The 23,956-nt window shown below is 44.2% G+C and overlaps 2 protein-coding genes across 7 annotated transcripts in view; one reads left to right on the top strand and one right to left on the bottom strand.

The window, feature by feature from the left end:
* The first annotated feature begins 1,495 nt into the window (after positions 1–1,495).
* On the top strand, positions 1,496–5,501 carry LOC133114785 (acyl carrier protein, mitochondrial-like). Of its 2 annotated transcripts, none has more exons than XM_061224428.1 (5): positions 1,496–1,713; positions 2,449–2,571; positions 4,108–4,195; positions 4,426–4,538; positions 5,285–5,501. In XM_061224428.1, exons 1-4 carry the CDS (start codon positions 1,525–1,527, stop codon positions 4,515–4,517), a joined length of 492 nt encoding a protein of 163 aa, XP_061080412.1. In that variant the 5' UTR covers positions 1,496–1,524; the 3' UTR covers positions 4,518–4,538; positions 5,285–5,501. The 2 variants fall into 2 exon arrangements, with proteins under 2 accessions (XP_061080412.1, XP_061080411.1); XM_061224427.1 differs by having other exon boundaries at positions 1,499–1,713; positions 5,281–5,501.
* Positions 5,502–8,842: 3,341 nt separating this feature from the next.
* LOC133114428 (trinucleotide repeat-containing gene 6A protein-like) overlaps positions 8,843–23,956 on the bottom strand; it is a 57,572-nt gene continuing 42,458 nt past the window's right edge. For all 5 annotated transcript variants that reach the window (XM_061223801.1, XM_061223798.1, XM_061223802.1 and 2 more), the window contains 17 exons: positions 22,481–22,690; positions 21,968–22,161; positions 21,387–21,461; positions 20,881–20,932; positions 20,342–20,478; positions 19,626–19,757; positions 19,171–19,317; positions 18,283–18,360; positions 17,316–17,529; positions 16,712–16,858; positions 15,537–15,695; positions 14,895–15,032; positions 14,152–14,259; positions 13,386–13,598; positions 12,610–12,680; positions 11,655–11,794; positions 8,843–11,132 (listed from right to left, as the gene is read on the bottom strand). In XM_061223801.1, coding sequence (XP_061079785.1) covers positions 10,766–11,132; positions 11,655–11,794; positions 12,610–12,680; positions 13,386–13,598; positions 14,152–14,259; positions 14,895–15,032; positions 15,537–15,695; positions 16,712–16,858; positions 17,316–17,529; positions 18,283–18,360; positions 19,171–19,317; positions 19,626–19,757; positions 20,342–20,478; positions 20,881–20,932; positions 21,387–21,461; positions 21,968–22,161; positions 22,481–22,690 — 2,582 coding nt within the window. In that variant the 3' untranslated portion in view covers positions 8,843–10,765. The remainder of the gene's footprint in view (positions 11,133–11,654; positions 11,795–12,609; positions 12,681–13,385; positions 13,599–14,151; positions 14,260–14,894; positions 15,033–15,536; positions 15,696–16,711; positions 16,859–17,315; positions 17,530–18,282; positions 18,361–19,170; positions 19,318–19,625; positions 19,758–20,341; positions 20,479–20,880; positions 20,933–21,386; positions 21,462–21,967; positions 22,162–22,480; positions 22,691–23,956) is intronic.

Below are 23,956 nucleotides of genomic sequence, written 5' to 3'. Positions count from 1 at the left end.
ACCAATTACACGTCTTCTCATGTAAACCATCTCCCTTATCATGGAAGCTGATGTATGACGTTATCCGGTGGGACTATTCCCATGAGCCCATCTCTAGATGTGGAAAGCACAGATTCCCAGCAACAGCAACGAGCAGAAAAGTATTCATTATTCAGGCCCCATCTTAATATGCTATTTTAGTTCCTATGGACATTCATCAACTCCACACCAGAAATAGAGCTGTAAAATAACAAATATGGATGTTTAAAAGGCAAAATGCACAGTCTGATAGTACAATTGTTAAAAATGGATGATTAAATTGAAGTGATACATGCATATTTGTATTTAGCCTGTATTTACTTTGGTAAGTGTTGGACCTATTGACACTTATGTCACAGGTATTGATTTTATAAAGGAAAGTTAAATTATAATTATTATTTTAAATCATTTTTCTCTTCTGCCTCTGGTGAAGCACGACCAGTTATTTAAGAGCAGTACAGCCTAGTGGTAAACAAGTAGTATTGCATTTGGGCAGAAACATTATTCAGTTACCTTCTACAAAAATATTATAATAAATAATAAATGTGGGGTGGGGACCTTGCTCAAGAGTCCAACTGCTGTGTGGATCTTATTGTTGATACAAAGGAGCTAGAACTACCAACTTCTGGGTCCCAGTCGTGTACCTTAGCCACAGGGCTACAGGCTGGGGTGTTTCATGAATACCCCAATGACATGGTGCTCTTCTTACAGAACAAGAAGCGTGGAGAGTGAACCAATCAGGACCATGTTTCAGTTGTTTTGGAATAAAATTAAGATAGAACTGAAGTGTCACACACTGTCTTCTGCATTTTTCTGAAAGGTTAGCAGTTAACAATAAGATGAGCTGACACAGTTACTGTCCTTCATTGTAGCAACAGAGTGAAGCATCATGAACTTTGTAATGTGTTCTCCGACAATAGACTGTCACCAACCACAGATTTTTGGTTTGATGAATCTTCCCATCGCTACTTCACTGAGATAAAGTCAGTCAGATTATGATGAAAAGAAAATCCCAATTGAAGAAGACTATGATATAGGTTATGTAGTCATGGTCAGCTCCCACCCTGCAACACAGGTGTGTATACAATGGGAATATGACTGCATAACTAGACTAATTGCATCCATGGTATTATTTCAAGAATGGTTTAAATATTGCTGGAGAATAGAGGTTTTATTGAACTACTCAATATTTGCTTTTAGGATATGTCTAAGTCCTAAATGAGCATGATACCAGGGGTTGGAGTTAATTCGTTTAAACAGGACAAAAATATGAAATGGAAAAGCGTTATGTTCCACAGATGTAGGTCGATTTCTAGAAAGGGAATTGAACAAATTGATTCATCAGTAAAAGCCAGTTTTTTTAAAATATCTTATTGTTTTTCATTTTACAACAGCACAGGTGGAGAGAGATCAGCAAGTTCACGGAGAGCAAACGAGGACGGGGTACGCATGCGCCTTAGGATTCGACCTCCGCAAATGATTCGTCGCTTTGCATCCTGGGATTGAATGCTCAATCTTGGAGTCATGGCGTCCCGTGTCCTAGTCCGGTATGTCCGCTCACTTGCCCGGCCCTCAGCGAGACTGTGTCCTGTAAACGTTACCGTGAGAGCAGCGGCTGCACCGTTACCACTCAACCAGCGATCGTTCTCGCTCTTGTCCTGTAGCCAGCGAACACGACAGACCGACCAGACCCGGGTAACACTTGAATAACATTGAAAAGCTATTAGCGCCATGGCCTAACATTCAGGATAGCGCAGTGACCTACCCGTGTATCTCTAGTGTAGCTAACGATAGCTAGGACAGCTCTTCTTAAGTATTGAGTAACGTGTTGAATTTTGCGTTTGCTGAATAATAGACTATGCATTTACTAACGGGTAGATCGTATGAAATAAGTTGTACGTTTGTTAAATGTTAAGTTAGGCATCACACAGACACAGTTTAACTAGGATTGCTTAACGGTACCTTGTTAGCAATGCAGGTCCTTCCCACTTTAGTGTTGGATAAGCCGATTTGAAATGGCTGTTTCTTAATAGTCTATTACTCTGGCTAGCTAATATTAGTAATATGGTAATAACTTGGGTATCAAGATTACTTAGCTTGGTGTGAGATTAATCATACTAGCGTACTCACTAGAAATCATCCAGGGCTGTCTTAAACAGCATGTTGTTCAACTGCGACTTTAAGATGATATAACAGTCACACAGTTGCACGATGTTTCAACAATTTGCTAACATGCATTCATCTATGACTGTACCTCGTTTGAAAGAAATGCCTAATCAACCATGCTAGTTTGCTCGCACCTGCAGTTTGTCTCATTTTTAGATTTTATGTGGACGAGTCGCTGCAATGTTTTGTCAGTAAAGTAATGCAGTGGTCTTTGTCTGGCTCAGTTTCACTTCAAGTTGTTTTTCGTTTCTCTTTTGTCTGTAGGTCCCCGGGTCTTTGGTTCAGCTCTCTCGACAGTATGGGGATCTTCCGCCTCTCACCCTCGAATCCATCAAGGATCGTGTTATGTATGTCCTGAAGCTCTACGACAAGGTCAACCCCGAGACTGTAAGAAGTTCGTCCTCACTGCCCATTTTATTTTTTAGCTGAACATCTAATAATGTATTATGTCAGTCAATATATTTAGCAAAATGGTTTGTTATTATCTGTGATGGACTAGCAACCTGTCCAGGGTGTATTCCTGCCTTTCGCCCTATGTATGCTGGGATAGGCTCCAGCCCCCCTGCGACTCTGTTCAGGATAAGCGGGTTAAGATAATGGATGGATGGATGGAAGGTTTGTTATTGTTACAGTGCATTGGTGTGAATTATTTGACATCTTTAAACTGGTAAATCTCAATCCGGACACATATAGAGTTCAAAAGTCAGTTCTGTTTCCATTTGTAATTCTCCAGACAACTATGGCTGTGTTCAGATTCCAAGCTCAATCGGCCCAAATCCGATATTGTTACATACAGACGTGTTCACGCAGCTCAAAAATCTGATCTTTTTATATCAGATTTGGGCCACTTCCATCTGTAGTCCTAGATCGGACACACACATTGTCCCTAATCCGCAAACGCTGATGAAGCATCCGACCTCGACAGCAAAGCATCTTGGCCCCGGTCCAAATTTCAAGTTGTATACTCAATAGTAGCAGGTGGAGTAAGTGGTTTCAGACACTGCCTAGATCAGCGCTTGCACCGCTGTTTCTTTTGTTTTCATGATGGACTGTGTCACAAATATTATGGTTTTTTTGTTGTTAATGCGTGCATTCAGGTTCTATCAGGGCAGAGGTCTGTTCACACCTGAGTCAGATACTGGTTACTTGCAAACATGAATGTGAACAGAGATTGAATCGGAGCAGAAAATGGGATTAAGCATTAAAGCCTGCAATGTGAACCCGACCTGTGTCCTGGTGGAATTTACATGGGAATCATTTTGGATTTGCTCCAGGGTTTGACATAAGGGCCTCTGTTGTTTATGGCAGCCAGGGCTGTCTCTGGAAAGATGGGAAAAACAAACCCTGGCTTCATTTTCTGTAACACCTTAAGTTTAATTCTTCCAGGAATCTTTTAAAATAATTATGAGCACATGACAACATATAAAGTGGTAAAATGATGTACAATACTTTGTGGTGCAAAATTGAAAGGCTGAGTCATGCTCTACTTGTCCTTTTTCAACAGAGAGTTTTGATCCCAATATAGATACCTGATCTGTGATTATAAATGACATTACAGTTATTTAGCTGACGCTTTTATCCAAAGCGACTTAGTTGATTCGACTAACGACAACCCCCCCCTGGAGCAATATGGAGTTAAGGAACTGTGCAGATCTTATCATGGCTTCACTACCACCAAGATTGAACCACCAACCTTCCGGGGTCCCAGTTATGTACCTTAGCCACTAGGCTATCCCCAGCCTTAAACGCTTTGATTTACTTAATTGAAGTGATACAAGATCTCCAGATTGTCAATAAGTTAAGTCAATTAAATGCTTCAACTTTTACTGTTTTTTGTAATTGTGTCATTTCCTGTTTTAATAATGGAAATGTGAAATCTGATATTCAGTGGTATGCACTAATCTTAATTTTGTTTTTGTTTAGATCCTGGTCACGTCTCACTTCATTAAAGATTTGGGCTTGGACAGCTTGGATCAGGTGGAGATCATAATGGCCATGGAAGATGAGTTCGGTGAGTCAGCTGTATGCAATCCTGCCTGTTCTCTGTTCCTTTTCATGCAGTAGGTATTAGGCCTTTACAGTTTGTTTATAACCATCATTTGCAAACCTTTTCAGATGTATGCCCACAATATGAGATTTGGTGGCTATAGTATGCTGTAGGCAAAAAGTAAAGTCCCTTTATATTCTAAAATTGGAAAGAATGAATTTTCCATAGCTGTATTGTCCCTGTATGACCTGCAGGGTTTGAGATCCCAGACTCGGAGGCTGAGAAGCTGATGTCTCCAGATGAGATTGTGCAATACATTGCAGACAAGAAGGACGTGTATGAATGAGAGGGCCTCGCCATGCCTCCGGTAGGTTAATTCCCCCTCCCTCCAAGTGTACCTGGGTATTCCACAACATTTTGCTATATACTGTATATATACGCTCAAGGCTATTTATTCAACAAGTCAGAAATGAAGAGTTTCTGTCAACTTCTCAGAATCGTCCACAGGAAGGGTTTACTTTTTTGTTGTGTGAGATGTGGAGAAATCCAGTGTAGCAAGCAACTCGTCAAGTTGGAATGGGGACATCCAAAAAAAGTCAGTAAGCAATTTTCTTAATGGAAAATGCTTATTGGCTGGAGAAAAGAGAAAAGAATTCTCCACCACCTAATCTCAACTGGTTCAGTGTTGAATACTTAACAGTCTTAAGTATTCCTCTGTTTGGTGCCATGTCCTCTCCAGACATGCCTACTTCCATTAAACTTAATAGTATAATTTCTTAATCATGTAATTATTTTCCACACCTGCCCATCCAGACAGGAAGTGGCTACATTCGTACACAAGGAGAATGTGATGTTGACTGGATGTGTACGCTGCACTTGGCTGGGACGTGCATGTGTACACTACTATAAATCCAGCTTAAGACAGTTTTAAAGGGAGGTTAGAGTATATTTATTTAAAAGGGAATAAAAATACATTGTGGTCAACAGGGAAATTTTCTTTGGGGAAAATAACAATAACACACTGGATAAAAATAGGGCAAAGTCAGACTACCATCAAGAGTAATTGGTCAAATGTGAACTGTTTTGTGACTGAAAATATTTTTATTCAGGCAGGCGGGGGTGGCCTTGTCCCCATGTGACCCTCCCTCCCAGAGGACCCGGTGCGGATGGGGTTTCGTTTGTCAGCCTCACGTTTTCACAAGCAGTCTATGATGTTCATGGCTTCCAGTGTCCAACTGCCTTGTCTTCTGTACACATTGTAATTACAATTACAGCAGAAATGTATGGTGAGTTTTGAGAGGAAATTTAAATAAAATGTTAAACCTCCCAATTCCACCTGGTATTGTTTGTGTGTGTTGCAACAGCTTCGCCTGGTGGCTGAGAAGTGTAACTACTCATGGTTCTGAGAGCTCACAGTTAAAGTCAGGGGTTCTTAAACACCACTGGGGACCCCGATGAGTGCTGGTTTTCATTCCAGCCATAGTTGCAGCCCTTGGTCTGTTCTAACGAAGGGTGATTGACCCTCCTAATCCACCTTCTCAGGAATAGCTGTGGATGTCATGATTAATAAGCACATCTTGGGAGTCTTATTCCGATAAACCATTGCTTTCATTTTCTGTAATGCGTTATAGAAAGAGGCTATTTTTGCGATTTCCCTGGTTTATAAATTTATAAAATCCTAGTGGCTGGAGAGTGAACACGTGGCCAATGGAATCAAACCATTTGTGGAAAGTGCAGTTTTAAGACACAATGGCAACAAGCCAAAACTTCATAGTTGAAAAATTATTAAATGTTTCTTTGCAAACTCGAGATGAGTGTGAAAATCCCAGGCGATCAGCAGCTTGAGATACTCAAACCACCCCGTCTGCCACCAACAATCATTCCACAGTCAAAGTCACTTAAATCACCCCCCCCCCCCCCCCCATTCTGATGGCTGATGTGAACGTTAACTGAAGCTCCTGACCCGTATCTACATGATTGTAGGTGTAACAAAGTAAAAATGTTCCTAATAAAGTGCTTGGTGAGTGTATATCTTAATGCCATCACTGAGGATTTGGGCCAATCATTTGATCTTCATTGGCAATCCATGCAAGAATTAGTGTGCAATATGCAGATAATTGCCAGTATTGGATATGCGGGGAAAGTGTCATTTCTTAGCCAATACACACTTTACTTCTTCATGGAACCAGGGTTAATGTTAAAAACCAAAAAAAATTGTCACAGCAATAAAAGATAACACAAGATGACTCACTGTTAAAGATTTATTGTGGGTTATACCCAAGTTACACAGCTTGGTATTTCTGATGCTGAGATCAGCAAAACATTACACACAGTTATCAGTCTAACAAATACAGTCAATAAAATGCCTGATAAAGTCTGATCTACACACCTCATTACATAACCACATACTAGCACTAAAATTGAAATGCAAGCAACAAGGACAAAAATAAAACAAAAAGACAGCATCAATTGAAACATTCATCACAGCTGAGTATTAGACCAATTCTTTTGTCAATTTATCGGTACAAATAAAGATTGTCCTTCAAAAAAGTGCAGTCCCCCCCACCCCCACAAAGTTCCCAGGAATACGTAAAAATGTACTTCCTGCTTGTTTAAGATGGTTTTCTTATTGATTTAAATGTTTTTTCTGTGCACTGTTTGGACAGTCCAACAAAGCAATGTGCATAACGGTCTGATGTGCGCGCTTTACTTTTATTTTGAAAATAAATTTCCATTTTTAAAAAACTTGCAGCTGAGAATGTGCACTTTTCGTGTTGCACTTAAAGAGAGATTTGCGAATGGTGAATTGCAAATGAATACTTCGTACACTGCAACTGGCCATTAAAAACAAAGGAAAAAACAATCTAAATACACAGTGAAATCATGGCACACGTGTTTTTTTTTTTTTTTTTGAGGACTTTAAATCCGACTATTGTAGTTGGGATTCTACAAACCAATCACACTGTGGGCACCAAAGTCTGGTTGACTGCACACTGCATAGTCTTTCTGAGAATGCTCCCCCACGCTCCCCCTAGTGGACATCAGAGATTAAATATCTTACTCATTCCTTTCTGCTGGTTTTTGTACTAAAGCTTTTTTATTACTTTATTTTATTTTTTAGAGTTTATAACGATGAGACGACAATGCTCTCACAGTACGTAGTCTGCAGCCTCAGCATATACTGTTAAAAGACACCCGTGTATTCAACTTGTAGGACAAATGACCCCCCCCCCCCCCCATTAAGAAAGTAGAATGTCTGGCCGGCCTTTAAACCCACCCCACCCCACTTCTACTCTGTGATACAAAAGACTGCAAAGTAGCCAATGGGATTGCACCCTCTTGCGACTGCTGGTCGCAAGTAACGTTTCAAGCATATTCAGCATTGTCCAGCGTTCGAGAAAAAGATCAGATCCCTTTCCTCTCTCTCCTCTCCAATTTGGCATGACAGTGAGACAGGTTTTCCCGACAGTTAACAGCTCTATACAAGTAAACGTATACAAAAAGTGGAACCATCCCTTCCCACCCTCTTCCCCCTTCCCAAAATAATGTGGAATTAACTATGGGTGCTGCTCCATTTCTTCCAACCACACATCAGCTACCTTCAACTGCACAGGACATATCACCAGTAAACGGGGAACGAAACACAACTGCAGTGGACACAGGAGGCGGCAACTAATGCGATCTACGGCAACGCATCTGGTTACAGGGACTCGCGAAAATCTCTGAAACGCGTCTTTGCTTCCACGTTTAAGTCACCAGGGCCTCACCACTCAGGAGACAGGAGGACGCAGGTTATCAGGGAGAAGCCCCGGACCTACTGAGCACCCCAACCAAAACACATATTTACAACACAAACCCCAAAACCTCTGCGCAAGAACCCGCTAAATACCCACACTATGCGCTCCAATCCGCATTAGATATACCAACACAGTACACACCAATCGGTTATATATACGTATACAAACACCAAGTGCAAATCCAAGGCTTTCAGTTTGAACTCAATTTATTATTTCATTAAAAATCAACCTGGTTCAGATGTTCCTCTTTAATGTCTGGTTAAACGAGAAAATAAGAGAAGCAAGATCTGGAATTCAGTAAACAAAAAATCTTTCGTCGATTGACTCATATTTGGTAGAGCACGTAGTTGCAAGAAGATCAAATACTTGAATGCCATCAAAGTCCGGGTCAATACTCGAGGTTTTTGAACTACGTTTAAAAAACTTGATCAAACCTGGACAGCTTAAAACGGAACATGTAGTTTATATATATTATATTATATATATATATATATATATATATATATATATATATATATATATATATATATATATATATATAATACGAGTATACCTAAAATTACAAGGGAAAAATTGTGCTACCACAGAAATAAACAAAAACATTAAGGTCCATGGCTTAGCCTAATGCTGACATCTCTCTTTGAAGCATAAATTGTGCATTGTTTGTAACTGAACAATCAATATTATATACATGTATGTATATATACACATACATGCATATATAAAATGTATGTACACAATCTAAATTGATGCACTTAAAACTACCAGCAAGAGATTACATTCATCACTGTTCTAGCCTCCTAAAGCCTGTTCCAGTCACACAGACAAGGCCTTATAAAGGGAAAAACCAGTGTGTAAAAATCAAGCGCGTATGAGCAGCCAAAACACGATTTATTAATATGGTAATAAGGAACTTCAGATTTGAACACAATAAAAACACGTTACAATCATATTCTATTTGTAAACAGTTAAAAAGCCACTTGACTTGTTGCATCTTGGAACAGTTTTCAATCAAGGCATTGAAATGTGGGCAAATTCTGCACTGGTAAAGTATCGACCAAACAAGATTTTTTTTTTTTTTTTCTTTTGAAATATATTTGTTTCTATAACACCATTAGTGCCAAGAACGAAGAGTTGCAAATGGCGTGTATGCGATTATTTCGACATTTAAAATATTTCGTATGAATAAAAGTGATTCTGTGAGCCACGTACTTTTGGCTACAGTATGCATAGTTACGGATTTCTACCTTTTCTTATTAGAAGTTCAACAGTAATATTTGACAAAAATAACAGTAAAATAAAACACTTACCCACTCGATGGGGAATAAGGGAATAATAAGGACAGATAGTAAATCAGCCACACAAACTGCACTCATTAATAAAATCAAGAAAATGACAGCATATTTGAAAGCAGTATGTAGTACATATCCAGCTTAAAGCAGGTAGGTATTTGGCAGAAAAACTTTGAGCAGTAAGTAGTTTCAGTGCTAAAAGTTGGATCTTTCCTACAAAGACTTTCTACTTGCGGGGGATTCTGGGTAATGTTTCCTGAGAACCATGCTTGTTATTTAGCAGATGAAAGGAATAGATAAAAACGGGGGAAAAAATAAACACACATGGCAAAACACTGATCAGTATTCCCAGAGATAAAGCTTTGTCTTCATCCTCTATTATATATATATATTTTTTTTTTTTATAATTTTGCTTTTTATGATTTTTTTCGTTCACATAATTTCATTTTATGTTTTTTTTTTTTGTATATTGTATTTCTATTTTAAAATGAAGGAAGTTAACGCACTTCCACCCATCCCCCCTTTAATGTCTGTAAACAAGAGGTTGCGATGTGGCACCTCCGGAACTCAACGAAAGCCTGTTTGAAAGTGCTGTTCCCCCCCCCGGCTTGCAGGACAGGTTTGCAAGTCACAGCTGTTGCTACAGTCTCTTAACGCTGCTGAACTCTTTAGTTATACACACAAAAAATGAAAAATTGGTGCAATACTTGTTTCTTTTTCTTTCATTATCCTCGGTCGACCCCATAAGACGGGCATCTATATCGTGATCTTGAACTCCGCGATACCGCGATATGGTTGGCGCAGGTCAAGGCATAACAGAGCGCACTTTTTTAAGAACATCCTTGAGTAAACAACTACACAGGGACCTCAAGTCTCCCTCCATATTGCAGATTATACTGAGAAGAAGAAAAAAAGAAAAAAAAAAAGAAAAAAAAAAACACATTCAGTGCAAAGATAAAAAAGCTCCAATGCTCCAACACTGTCAGCGAATAAACACGATAAAACAAAAACAAAAAAAATGGAATTCAAATAAACATGAATAAACATTAACTGAGCTCATTTGAAGCATTTTTGTCCCCCCAACACACACACACACACACACAGACAAACACACACACGCCCGCGCGCGCACACGCGCGCACGCGCACACACACACACTCACACACACACACACACACACACACACACACACACACACACACACACAAGACCGCTACCTGGAAGTGTAAATGTATCCTTTCACATTATAATATTGGCCAGCATGATTCAAGTATTCAAACTGATATGTTTTGGGCTAAAATAGAGTGGAAAAATGTGCAGAAAGAACGTAACTTGTTTCCACAGGTTGACCCTGTTTTTTGTTTTGTTTTTTTGTTTTTGTTTTTTTTTTCTCGTGTAGCTGAAAAAGTACAACTAGTGCCATTTGTTTTTCTCATCTTCTATTTGAATTATTATTTGTTACACGCTGAGGTCAAAGTTCTTTAAGTCAGAAGGTGAAAGTTGTACTACATGGTGTCTCCGCCCCCTGCCAAGTGGTCGACAGGAAGGAAGGAGTTGATTGGGGAAGGGCTGCTGATGCCCCGCCCCTCGCCCCCACCGGGGCTCCCCCATAGGCTGGTGGGATAGTTGGGTGTGCTCCAGAGGGAGGAGGAGCCTTGTAGGTCCCCGCCCGCGGCGCTGCTCCAGTGGGTGGGGTCGGAGCGGCCTGGGAAAGGTTGGGAACCTTCGATGGTTCCGATGCGGTTCTGGTTGGCGCCCATGTTCTGCCAGCTGGGGGAGGCGGCTGTCATGGACTGACCTTGTGCAAAGAAGCGGCTGATCTCCTCTTCGCTGGCGAACTCTGCCAGGATAGTAGTGTTCCCTAAAACGCACCTGCAGGACGACAAAAGCGACACGCAAGACCGTCAACGCCCGCAGTGGTTAGCATCCCTGCTGTAAAGTCCAGCTATCACCTGCTGAAATTACCAGCGCTTTCAAAACATAGCTTGAGCTGGTCAAACTATGTTGTGCATAGAGCTGGTCTGAAATGGTCAACCAGCTACCAGCTGTTGCAAAACCTAGCTTGAGCTGATGAAACCGTGTCGAGTAGGGAGCTGGTGTGATCTGGTCAACCAGCCAAACCGCGTTGAGCTTGGAGCTGGTCTGAACTGGTCAACCAGCTACCAGCTGTTATAAAACCTAGCTTCAGCAGGTCAAACCGTGTTGAGCTTGGAGCTGGTCTGAACTGGTCAACCAGCTACCACCTGTTACAAAACCTAGCTTGAGCTCTTTTTTCCAGCAGGGATCACCGGCGACACTACTCCAGTCTGGCCAATCATTAAGGCTTGCGCAGTGGTGTCTCTGCAGACAGTGCACGGCAGTTATAATGGGGGAAAGGGCGGCAGCCTGGCTTACATGTGCAGAGACTTCTGGGCCTTGGCAGCCTCCTCCCGGGAGCTGTAGCACACAACGGCGTTGCCATGGGGCAGGTTCAGGTGGAATGTTATCAGTGGACCGTGCTGCATGCACAGAGTTCTCAGAGTGGAGCCATCGATCTGGGCAGGGAGAAGGACACAGACAGTTACATCCAAGTTCCAAATGCACAGCCAGACCTTGAGTCTGGGGGATAACTTCTCAATCTCCTGGCACAGAGGCCACATTCTTCCCCTTTGAGCCTTTTAGTTTGGTACGGGTGCTCTTAAAATACCAATACCAGTCTGAACACCACACATTTCTTAAAAAAACGGAATGTACTTCCGGAGATGAAAAGCACGTCCTTTTAACATAAAATGACTGCTCTAAATAACATGGAGAAACACCAGGCTCAGTCCAATGGCCTGGGCTGCCGGGGGTCAAAGGGCATGTTCTTATATCTGAGAGAAGTCCATCTGATTACCAGTTTGGATTTCAGAAGTTGCCTCACCCTGGTTCTCATTTATTTTATGTTGCATACCCCATAAACATAGACCAGACCTGGGTGAAATACGTGATTGTTTTGGATTCAACCTCGTGCTTCTGGTCCTCTTGGTTGGCTCAACAGCACCAGGCAAGATCAACTGAGCACCGAAAAGTATTTGAATCCGAAACGTTTACATATTTAACCCACAGACTGACGCATATGTTAGACCATTACAGCACGCATTTGTGTGGCCTACAGAAAGGGCTGTAACACTGCAGAGAGAAGAGAGGCTGGGGTTATCAGGTATGACTCCACTGATAGTGGTAGTGCAGCCCAATGATTCATTAAATATGCAGCTCTGGAAATGGACTGAACGTCAAAAATGCCCACAAATCTAAACGTCAATATACCACTATGGGACGATGTGATTGATGTGTCGCAAGGTTAACAGGATTACCCCGAACCACCCACCTGCGGTGTTAGATTTTTGAGCACGAGCCAATTGGTTGTTCTTCCTGAGCTGCTGTCGCCCCAACTGGAACCTGAGGAGGAAACGGGAAACAACAAATCTTTGAATCTCTGACCTGCGTTTGTCCTGACCAAGAGGCAAAAAAACTGTTAGGGTCTACAGGAAATCCAGTGTCCACAGTGATTCTGCAAGTCTAGCTTGTTCCTGCTTCGAGCTGATTTGCAAGGACAGAGATGAACAACGTAGCAAATGCAGCTAATCTTAGGTGAGCCACAAATCAGTTACCCGCTTGAGAGGTGGTCTGATGCTAAAGAACACCTGAGCCACACATTCAGACAAGAGATCTGAACCAGACTGGACTGGACCAGCATTGTATGCGTCACAGAAAAATAAAGGGGAAAACAATCACTTCTCTTTGCACCGACAGACCACAAGCAGCCAGAAGAACGAAGAAGTCTTGGAATATACGGGGCATGAGGCTCAACAAATAGAGCATGCAAGTCATTAAGAAAGGGAACAAAATGGTGGCACGATCCAAACAGGGTGCAATGACTCACATTTCTTGCTCGTGGAAGGAGGATAAGCAAAGTAAGAATTTCATTGTATGGTGTAACCTTCTGGATCCCATGGCAGTTTTAGTCAGGTCTTAGAATAAGGCTGGAATACCAGCAACAGGCAATGTAGCACTAGTTTATAGTGAACCGCAGGCTGGCTCAAGTGAATGTTTATTTGGCATGCCATTCCCCTCCCCGCAGTAAGGTGGGGCTGTGGTGCTCACCCGGGGTGTATCTGGAGTCTGAGGCCCCCCAGCCTCCGAGGCGCATGTTGGTGTCCCAAGAGGAGGCCTGTTTCTGGCTGGTGAGGCCAGGGGGTGGCCGGGAGGGGCCGGAGATGGCTTTCGAGGACAGGGGAACCTTCCAGAGCTCGTGGGCCAGGGAGGAGTTGGCGACCGTACCGGGAGACCACGCCGATTTGGAGTCACCGCTTCTGGCTGTTATTTACCCCCCCAGAAAAAGTACCCCCCAGATTACAGGAGACACAAGAAGATTACAGCTGGTTAGTTGCAATGTCCCAAACTAGACACCTGTCCAAGAAAGAACCAGAGACAAATATTCAAATCGTCTTATCTCCAAAGCTTAAATACACATTTTATACTTCCAGATGAAGTTGAAGACATCCATGTTAATACTGTGATCCCCATTATTATATTGCACTAAAAATAACCAAGAGATCTACAACAGACCATATAATGACATCATCCTTTAAGACATACTTCCATGTACTAACCTCCAGTCCTGGAGGGCCGCAGTGCCTGCAGATAATTGCGATAAGCAGCCAATGAAGGCCTTTGAAAACAAGGTGTTTCTTTAGCCAGTCAGTGACTTAAACTGACCAGTTGTGCCGAAACACACCACAACCAGGAGACGCTGAGGCCCTCCTGGACCGGTGCGTGACACCCATGTACTAACACAGCCTGTAGACAGAGTTGGCTGAAGGTGCATGTTTACGAGAGCAGACGTAGCCGCGTTAGCATTAGCGCTGACCTGAAGTGCATTGTGCGGGGCTGCAGAGGGAGCCAGTGTAGCTGGAGGCACGCATGGGTGGCCAGGCACTATTGGAAGGCAGCGTGGTGTTCAGAGATGAGGTTGTCCCTGGAAGAAGGAAAAACAAACAATTGTCACTGTCCTTTTTCCCCAAAATATACAGACAAGCAAAGTCACTCCAGGCTTCCACCACCGAGACTGATATTCAAGTACTAAACATCAGTTGGTGAAAAATTATTCCCTGATATAAACCCGTGGGACACTGAATCAGGCCATAACGATTTGACATTACATTCACTTTTAGGTGATTCAAGCTTAGTGCCCCAGTTAAGAACCTCCAAACTCTGACACTGCACTGCACTGCCAGATGTAGAGTTCCGCAGGAGGGGAGCTTGCTTTCTAAGCAGCAAGGCGATCCATCAATATCCAGCTCGGGAACTTTGTTCATTCTTTAATTGACCATAAATGGTCTCAAACCCAATGTTTACGTTTCCCCACAAAGGGCTCGCCGCATTCTTGCTGCCTGAGTCTAGTACCTGTCAACTTCCATGTAAATATGAAACAGGAAACTGGCACGGTCACAGGCTGAGAAACTCCAGTGAAAGTATGTAAACGGCACGCTGGTGAATGGGGCGCTGAGCTTTTCATCCTGTTTAAGACGGAGAAACGCGCTTGGCTCACGAGTGGCTTCCTCTACGGGAGCGGGACAGAGACTGGGCCAGCAAAGAGCACTTTAAACGCACCATTGTTCCTGTCCCTGAGATCCATGTCCCGGACCGTGTTGATGGAGAGGTTGTTAATCACACTCCCTGGAGTGATGTAGGGGTCGTTCTCAGGGTCGATGTTAGGGTATCCCTCCCAGGGTTCACCGGGGCGAAACTCTGAGGGGATAACAGAGACATTTGTTTCTGGTTCCAAGAATTAACTGATGCATTAAACATATGAATAGTAGATTAGAATAATGGTTTTCCTAAAAGAACAAAGTATGTACAAAAAAATCCTATGCATTACATAGTACTGTGACAAGTATTGATGGAAACAGTTGACAAAGGCACTAAGATTATGCTGAAATGTAATACATGAGGCCAGGCTACATAAGGCCAGGCTACATAGGTTACATAAGACCGGGCCACATAAGGCCAGGCTACATAAGGCCAAGCTACATAAGTTACATAAGGCCAGGCGACATAGGTTACATAAGGCCAGGCTACATAGGTTAAATAAGGCCAGGCTACATAGGTTACATAAGGCCAGGCGACATAGGTTACATAAGGCCAGGCTACATAGGTTACATAAGGCCAGGCTACATAGGTTACATAAGACCGGGCCACATAAGGGCAGGCTACATAAGGCCAGGCTACATAAGGGGTGCAGAGAACACTGACCTGGGGGCCAGGTGACGTTGGCAGAGCCGTGTGGTGATTTGGCACGGAGGGGCCAGCCATCCCCTACGGAGCCAGGGGGGCTGACAGGGGCGTGGCCAGAGCTGAAGTCCTGCGGGCCGAAGAGAGAGTCCTCCAGCCTCAACCCCGAGGACAGCATGCCTAAACACAAACCATACATTAACCAATCAGCCTCAACCCCGAGGACAGCATGCCTAAACACAAACCATACATTAACCAATCAGCCTCAACCCTGAGGACAGCATGCCTAAACACAAACCATACATTAACCAATCAGCCTCAACCCTGAGGACAGCATGCCTAAACACAAACCATACATTAACCAATCAGCCTCAACCCTGAGGACAGCACGCCTAAACACAAACCACACATTAACCAATCAGCCTCAACCCTGAGGACAGCACGCCTAAACACAAACCACACATTAACCAATCAGCCTCAACCCTGAGGACAGCATGCCTAAACACATACCACACATTAACCAATCAGCCTCAACCCCGAGGACAGCATGCCTAAACACAAACCACACATTAACCAATCAGCCTCATCCCTGAGGACAGCATGCCTAAACACAAACCATACATTAACCAATCAACCTCATCCCTGAGGACAGCACACAAACTATACATTAACCAATCAGCCTCATCCCTGAGGACATGATGCCTAAACACAAATCATACATTAACCAATCAGCCTCAACCCCAAGGACAGCATGCCTAAACACAAACTATACATTAACCAATCAGCAGGAGTGGTCAATTAACCAACAAATTAGCCACTAAATGACCAGCCAATCAACAAATTATCCTAAACAAATAGATAAATTATTCAATAGGAGAGAAAGCATCAGAAAGTAAACATCCTTCCACAGAAAGTATCAATCAATCAAAAAGATAAAAAACAGGGCATTGAAATTCTCAACATCCACAGTGGCTTCCTGTTAAAAAGGGGGAGTTTAAAGGGAAGACCAAATGAAATCAGCCATCAATAGACCGCTCATCCACTCAACTGAACACTACTTGGCTCTCCACCAAAAATGCTAATATATTTAAAGACTCAATTGGTTTATTGATGTTAGGCAGTTTGGGCACCCTCTAAAAGAACAGGCCAGTGTCCTTCAGGAAGGCAGAGTGAATGTGCAGAGCAGGGTAACGTACCAGGTTTGCCGGGGTTTTGATCGAATTGCGAGTTTCCAGAAATATCCGTGGCTATCCATTTGTTCAGCCGGGACTGCGGCTCTTTGAACCCGACGCCACTGATGTTTACATTCAACGTACTGTTTACATTCAAGTTTGAATTCAAGCCTAGGGACAGAGAGCGCAAGAGAGAATCTTAAAACTAAGACTTAAGTTTTCTGGAAGGGGAAGAAAACAGAAAAAACAAACACGCATACATGCATAAACACGAATACACTGCAACACATTTGACAATTACAATTGAAATATTAAGAAGTTTAATTAATTTCCTGACTTCAGTTAACTCAAATGGAATTTAATTAGAGGAAACGTGAAGATAATACGAGAACTGAATGGTGTGAGAGGAATATTGAAACAGAAGAGTTGTGAAATAGTGCTGAATTGAAATAACTCATTGAGATGAACTGAACTACAGAAGATCAGAGAAGTGTTCTGGAATATGAATTGAACTGAAAAACAAAGAAATGAACTGGAATTACCAGCCGTGACACACATGCGGTAGAACGTTTGGGCCACCACCTTCAGTCATAGGCTGAAAGACTACAGCGCTCACAACTACACATACCAAGAGGGAAGTTGCTGAAGGAGCCGAGTGCGTTCTGTCCCTTCTGAAGGTCAGGTGCATTCTGGGGCATGTAGTTCTCCAGGTAGGACTTGAGGCCGGGCTGGTGCAGGGACGGCGGTGGCTGTGGGGGGGTCTGAGGCTTCATCAGGGAGGGGTCCAGGTGACGAGAGTGGGGCGGTGGCATCATCTGGTGAGACGAGCCCACAGGGCGGTTCTGGGTGAAGACAGCACACGACGTTCAACAGGACAGACTCGACCGTAATGATATGGCTCCAACATGTTAACCCTTTAATAATCTAATACTAAATTATTAAATAATACTAAAAATACCCCAGCCTGTAGCCTAGTGGCTAAGGTACACAACTGGGACCCGGTCGTGTACCTTAGCCATGTTGGTGGTTCAAGCCTGGTGTTGTCACTGGATGAGATCCACACAGCTGTTGGGCCCTTGAGCAATGCCCTCACCCTGTGCTTAGTCTAATCAAATGTAAGTTGCTTTGGATAGTCACTAAAATAACCAATTATTATTCTCTGGTTATGGGTATGCACTTTGCACTCTGTTGTACGTCGCTCCGGATAAGAGTGTCTGTCAAATGCCATTAATGTCATTAATGTAATTAATATAAATGTAAAATTAACAATGGAGACAGTAAGACTTTCAGTGCCAAGCCCAATATGAAGTGGCTCTATCCAAATCCCAAGCAGTGTTGGCTTTGGTGGAGAAAATTGAGAAAGTTGAGAATTTAGTAGGTCAAATAGGTCAAAACAATTATTTTGCAGCCATTTTGATGGTCTGAAAAGGTAAAGTCGAAAGGGCCATATGACACCCTTGGGATTTTACGGTGGTTATGCTTGAGCGTAACTCTCGGGACTAAAAGGGTTACGCAAATGACCAAAACCCCTCTCACTCCCGTCTTTCAGAAACGTTTCAGACATTATCGTCATAAAAACCCCCCCTCACTCTTACCTGCATCTCCTGTTGTTGCCGAACTCCAGCAGCCATGTTCCTCTGGTTCTGCAGCTTCTGCTGCTGCAGCAGGAGGCGCTGTGGAGCACAGTGCAGCAGGGCTGTTAGCGCTACATCCACACCACCCAACCGCAGGGCTGTTAGCGGCTACCTCCACACCACCCAACCGCAGGGCTGTTAGCGGCTACCTCCACACCACCCAACCGCAGGGCTGTTAGCGCTACATCCACACCACCCAACCGCAGGGCTGTTAGCGCTACATCCACACCACCCAACCGCAGGGCTGTTAGCGGCTACATTCACACCACCCAACCGCAGGGCTGTTAGCGGCTACATCCACACCACCCAACCGCAGGGCTGTTAGCGGCTACATCCACACCACCCAACCGCAGGGCTGTTAGCGGCTACATCCACACCACCCAACCGCAGGGCTGTTAGCGGCTACCTCCACACCACCCAACCGCAGGGCTGTTAGCGGCTACCTCCACACCACCCAACCGCAGGGCTGTTAGCGGCTACATCCACACCACCCACCCACAGCGCGTTAGTCAACACTAACCGCATCCAGTGCAACGCATTCTTTTTCTGAGAAATTATTGACTTAACACCCCCACACATCTAAAGTTTAATGAACGATGTTCCACTGTCGAGATCAACCTGGGTTAGACATTTTAAAGCAGGCATCTCAAAGTCCAGTCCCGGAGGGCCGTAGCATCTGGCGCTTTTCCCTGTGCACACAGATGACTCATTTGGCTAAGGACACGTGACCAAGGAAACCACAAAACAACGTGCAGACGCTGAGGCCCTCCGGGAGAGGAGACTGACACCCCTGTTAGAGAGTGTGAGGAAAAGAAAGGTAAAAACAGAGACTGAAGTGGGCGGTGGTACCTGCAGCTGGTTGATCTGGTTGATCTGGTTGAGTTGGTTGAGCTGGTTGAGCTGGGACAGCTGATTGAGCACGGCCACTTGCTGGGGACCCAACAGGGGACTGACCCCGCCGTTACTGAGGGGGTACTTCAGCACAGAGGGGGGAACCTGGGGGCGCACGGTGGGGGTGGGCTGATCAGTGTCTGAGCGCATAAACCAAGTGCCTCCTGCCTCATTCTGTGTATAGATGCTAACCAGCCACTGACTTAAGCAACCACTGAACCAGATAAACTAACATACATAAACTAAATTGATTGTGTGTGAGTGGACTAAGTAGTGAACCAACAACCAAAATAAAATGCAGTGGTGCATATCAGGACAAACTGCATTAATAATGTAAAAAGTGCATTGAAATAAATACACACCACAATAAATAAATGAACTGAATGAATGCGTTTATGTGCATACAGCCATACCTGAGATGAGAGCATTGGGGGAGGCACTTGGGCACGCAGCATTGGCTGAGACGAGTTTAGGGGCGGTCCCGTGGATTGCTGAGTGCCCCTGCCTTGCCCTGCTCCAGCACTGCCGAACAAGGAGCTCGCGTTCTGCAGGTCGGAAAAACTGGGATCAACTATGACATTACAACGCTAGATGACATCAATTCCAGCTGAATCTACCGATAGTAAAGTAGGATTTTTGGTTTTGGATGTTTTTTTTTTTTTTTTTTTCCCAGAATTCCAAGTCGGAGTTCTAGAACTCAATTTCCATTACCAATACTGATTGGTTGCATCAGCCTTAGAATGTTCAGTTGCGAACATTCCACTGATGTATTTGTGAACTCACCCCCTAAAGTGTTAAAAACAAGGATTCACTATGATATCAACAATGCAATATCCTGTCCGGAACAAAACTTGGTGTCAATAGTCTGCAGGTTAGAAAACTGATTAGCCAAGACATCACAATGCTATTGCCAAAGGGGACCGAACATGAGACTAACATTCTAAAACATTTTAAGGGCTGGAAACAGCACGTTTCAGTTGGTCCTGGTTTCAGGAGGAGCAGAAGCCCAATCCTAAATGGAAGCCACCTGCGGGTGGATATTCCACCTCCTGCATGAAACTTCATTTTAGTAAGAACTGAAACTGCTCAAACTCCCACGCCCTCAGACTGCTGTGGGCAGAAAACGGACCTTGTCAAAGTAGGAGCCGCGGTCTGAAGAAGACTCTTTGGGGATGTGATGGCGTAGACCGGAGCTTTTTCCCATCATGCCGTTGAACTCGCCCATATTCATCCCGGACCTGTCCCCATCCATCCGCTTATCCATGCCTGCAGACACAGCGCACATAGTCAATGCTTAGGGCAATGAAGGAAAGCAACATACACATTAATCAGGCAGACCCAAAAATCCCCACTGCCCACTTTCAAAAAGTTGTATTGGCTAACATTCATAATAGATTAGTTATATGTGGTGACAAGCACTTTTAAAAAGAATGATTCTAAGGTGAGAGATTCCAGATTGTTCTTTAGTTTTCACATAATGCCGTTGAAAGAAAGAAAATGTTCGTTTTTCTTGTCATTTTTTTTTTTTTTTAAATAAAAGATGCATTCATAAAATCTCCATCCTGCTCACTTATACTACATATTACGGCTACACAATACAATTTTACACCGATTCTCAGTACGGGTGATTCTTTAGTGAAGATGCTTCTGTTTTAAAGGGTAATATACCTCCTGGCATGTCCACCTTATTGCACTTCAGGGTCTCTTCCGAAGTCTCCCTCTGGAAGCACAGGAGCATGTGTGTCAAAACCCCACAGGCTATAAACACACCCTCTGCTTTGCTCTTCAGAACCAATGTGAATACGGGCTTGATTCACATTCAATTACAGCTAAATTACCTCAATACAAGCAACTCAAGCCTGTCACCATGGTGATGTCATGGAATGGTTATCAAACTACAAAACTGTGATGATAAACTTCACTTCTCCTGCATATTCTCAAGAAAACAATGATAGAATCCAGTAAATGGTATAGAAATTGTTTGATCTTTGGTTTGATCTTTGTTGAGCTTTCAAAGCAATAGGAAAAATAAATTGTGCATTTTAAAAACTTGACACAGCAGGGAAAGGCACGCATATGGCCTGATACACTATTCTACAGCCTAGGACCAGGTCACGGTTGCCTGTGCAAAAGGGAACTACATCTCCTTGCATTACCCCTGAGGGTGCACTCACAAAATTCATGTTGTTGAACTGCTTCCCAATAGGATTCATCCAGTTGTCATCCTGCTTTCCGACTCCTTTATTTAGCTGAGAAAAAAAACAAAAAACAAAGCATCGGTGAGCTTCGTATCTATGGAGACGGCATGCTCGAAGAGCACAGTCACAATAAGCAGCCACTGTTTGGCGACCTGAACCCCCTAAAATGGGCAGTATGAATCACTGACTTGTATGAGCCAATCAAGTCCTACCTGGGTGCTACCGTGATTGGCTGAAATCGGTAAAACACAGATGACTCGAGAGCTCCACCCATTCATAGCTCGAACACCTTGTTTGCAAGTCTTGCTTACATTAACCCTTCAATCAATCAATCTTTATTCCTGTACAGTACCTTTAAGAACAGGCTCTCAAAAAAACAAAGAGACTGGAAAAATGAAACCAATTTCTGTGGAAAAAAAAACTGGAAAATGACAAGGTGACCAAGCTGAACTTTGTGATTTGCTCAGCCAGTGAGCCTCAGACAGCTGTTGATTGGGGTTGGCAGGGTCTCGCTCCTGTGTTGCTAGGAGACGGGCAGTGTCAGGCTGTGCAGTCACCTTTGGGGGAATCTTCTTGCCGTAGGACCAGTTCCCCTGGGCGTTAGGCTCCTGGGAGGAGGTGGAGCTGTTGCTCCACATGCCGATCTCCACCTCCTCCTCCTCCTCCGCCGCCTCCCAGCAGGGCCGGCCAGGCCTCTGCGCGGGCGCGTCCTCGCCCCCTCCCCAGCGGTCCTGCATGGGCTTCGGGGGTCCTGTGACCACGGAGAGAACGAGTGAGAACAGTGCTGAGTAACCACTCATTCCAGCACATCAAGATCCGTTCCTCCAAACTCAACGGTCCATAAAAACCACGGTAAGCTTATAGCACAAGAATTTCATTAACGATAAGCAGAATTCAACCACAAACGGTTCAAATCCTTTCAATATCCCTTCTCCCAAATACAAGAAGTCCAAAAAAAAAGAACCAAAAAAAAACCACAGTATCCATCATGAGAAATTCAGATATGTTAGTGGATCCTGATCTGGGATCGGTCCATAAGTCAATAAGGCGCTGGGCTCCGGGCGACTCACGGTGTTTGTGCTGGAGCTGCTGCCCCCCGGTGGTGCTGTCCCAGCCACTCGTCCTGCCGCTCTCCCGACCCGGCCCCTCCCAGGTGGAACCCGTGTCCATGGGCTTCCCCCAGGCCGAGGTGCCGTTGTCCACGGAGACGGGGGGCGGAGCCGGCTCCCCCCACACGGACGACTCCGCCTTCGGGGGCGGTCTGTACACCTCGCCCCACCCTGCGGGAGAGAGAGGAGGCTGAGAGCGAGCAGCGAGGGGGGGTAGTATCTGACCGGCTCCACCCGTGTCAAATATTTTACCCACCATTTTACCGTTCTACTATTTCACATTTACCAATTTGCTCACTTAACCTGCAAAGCCTTCTGGAACTAAAATGCTGAAAGCATTAACCTTCGAAAACTTTTTTAAGCATCCACATGTTTGTGGATGATGTGGACGAGCCAATTTTTTTCTTTTTCTTTTACAAAAATACATTTTATCACATTATCAGGGAGAGAATCTAAAGCCTAAGCCACCCACTTTGACCTTTGGACAGAATCCGACTAAAAACAGTCGCGTACGCTGCGCTGGCCAGCAGTAACTACAGTTCGATATCCCTGGTCTTGTTTAACATTAAAACTTCCTGACGACTAGCGCCAAAACATTCCATTCCCCCATGTTTATTATCTCATGGATAGTAAAAGCTCAGATAAGGCTATATTAGACACGGCCTCTGAAGGTCGTCCGGCGATTTCCCCGAGCTCAGCTAAGATGACACTCTGGGCTACTGGACAAAAAGAACCTGCCGGAAAAAGAACGTCGCTTCCGAACGTTCGCTAAACAAATTCCCACACAGTGGCGAAAAGCTGCATTGAAAAAGGCTCTTTAAAAAAAAAGAAAAAAAAGAAGGAGAGCACTGAATGTCCCGGTTCTGGTGAGTGGGGAATTGAGTGCGCGTTGAATGGAGTGACCCTGTGTGTGGGGCCACGCAGGCGTCCCTGTACAAACAGGCTTATGCGGGCTTTGTTTTGCTCTGCCCAGCCCAGCGCCGTTTGCCTGTCCCCAGCCCACCCCCTAAACGTCGGCCTCTGAACCCCACAGGTTCGTTTCGCCGCGTGTTCTTCAAACTGTGCGTGCCGGCGCTGTTGGCACCGCGTGACCCTGAATGAAACCCGAGCCTGTTTTTCTCTCGCAGAATCAGACGGACGGGGACACGCACAGCCTCTGGCACACAAAATGGCCGCCCCATCGCACCTCTAGTGCTGAATCACAAAAAGTATCCGGTCTAAATATAGAGAAGCTGGGAGCCACGTGCCTCTTCAACAGCCGGTCCCCCGCGCCTTCACGTTCACGCAGTCACAGTCTAAGGACATCAAAACCATTTGCAAGTCACTTCTGTCCAAATTTCGTCCACATTTATCGTGTCATTTGCTACTGTTGCAACTGTTGTGGCCTTCATCTAATCCCGCTTCCCGGATTAAGAGAGCATTTGCTGTTCTCCTGAT

The sequence above is a fragment of the Conger conger genome, chromosome 16 (assembly GCF_963514075.1).
Source record: "Conger conger chromosome 16, fConCon1.1, whole genome shotgun sequence".
Classification (NCBI taxonomy): Eukaryota; Metazoa; Chordata; class Actinopteri; order Anguilliformes; family Congridae; genus Conger; species Conger conger.
Note: the sequence above shows the minus strand (reverse complement) of the source record. Positions and strands in the feature narration are given on the sequence as shown.

Bases quoted from the DNA above. Each gene is read 5' to 3' on its own strand.
- LOC133114785 (XM_061224428.1), top strand. From the start codon at position 1,525: ATGCTCAATCTTGGAGTCATGGCGTCCCGTGTCCTAGTCCGGTATGTC. The intron at 1,714-2,448 runs GTAACACTTGAA...TTTTGTCTGTAG, and splicing joins GACAGACCGACCAGACCCGG to GTCCCCGGGTCTTTGGTTCA. The intron at 4,196-4,425 runs GTGAGTCAGCTG...TATGACCTGCAG, and splicing joins GGCCATGGAAGATGAGTTCG to GGTTTGAGATCCCAGACTCG.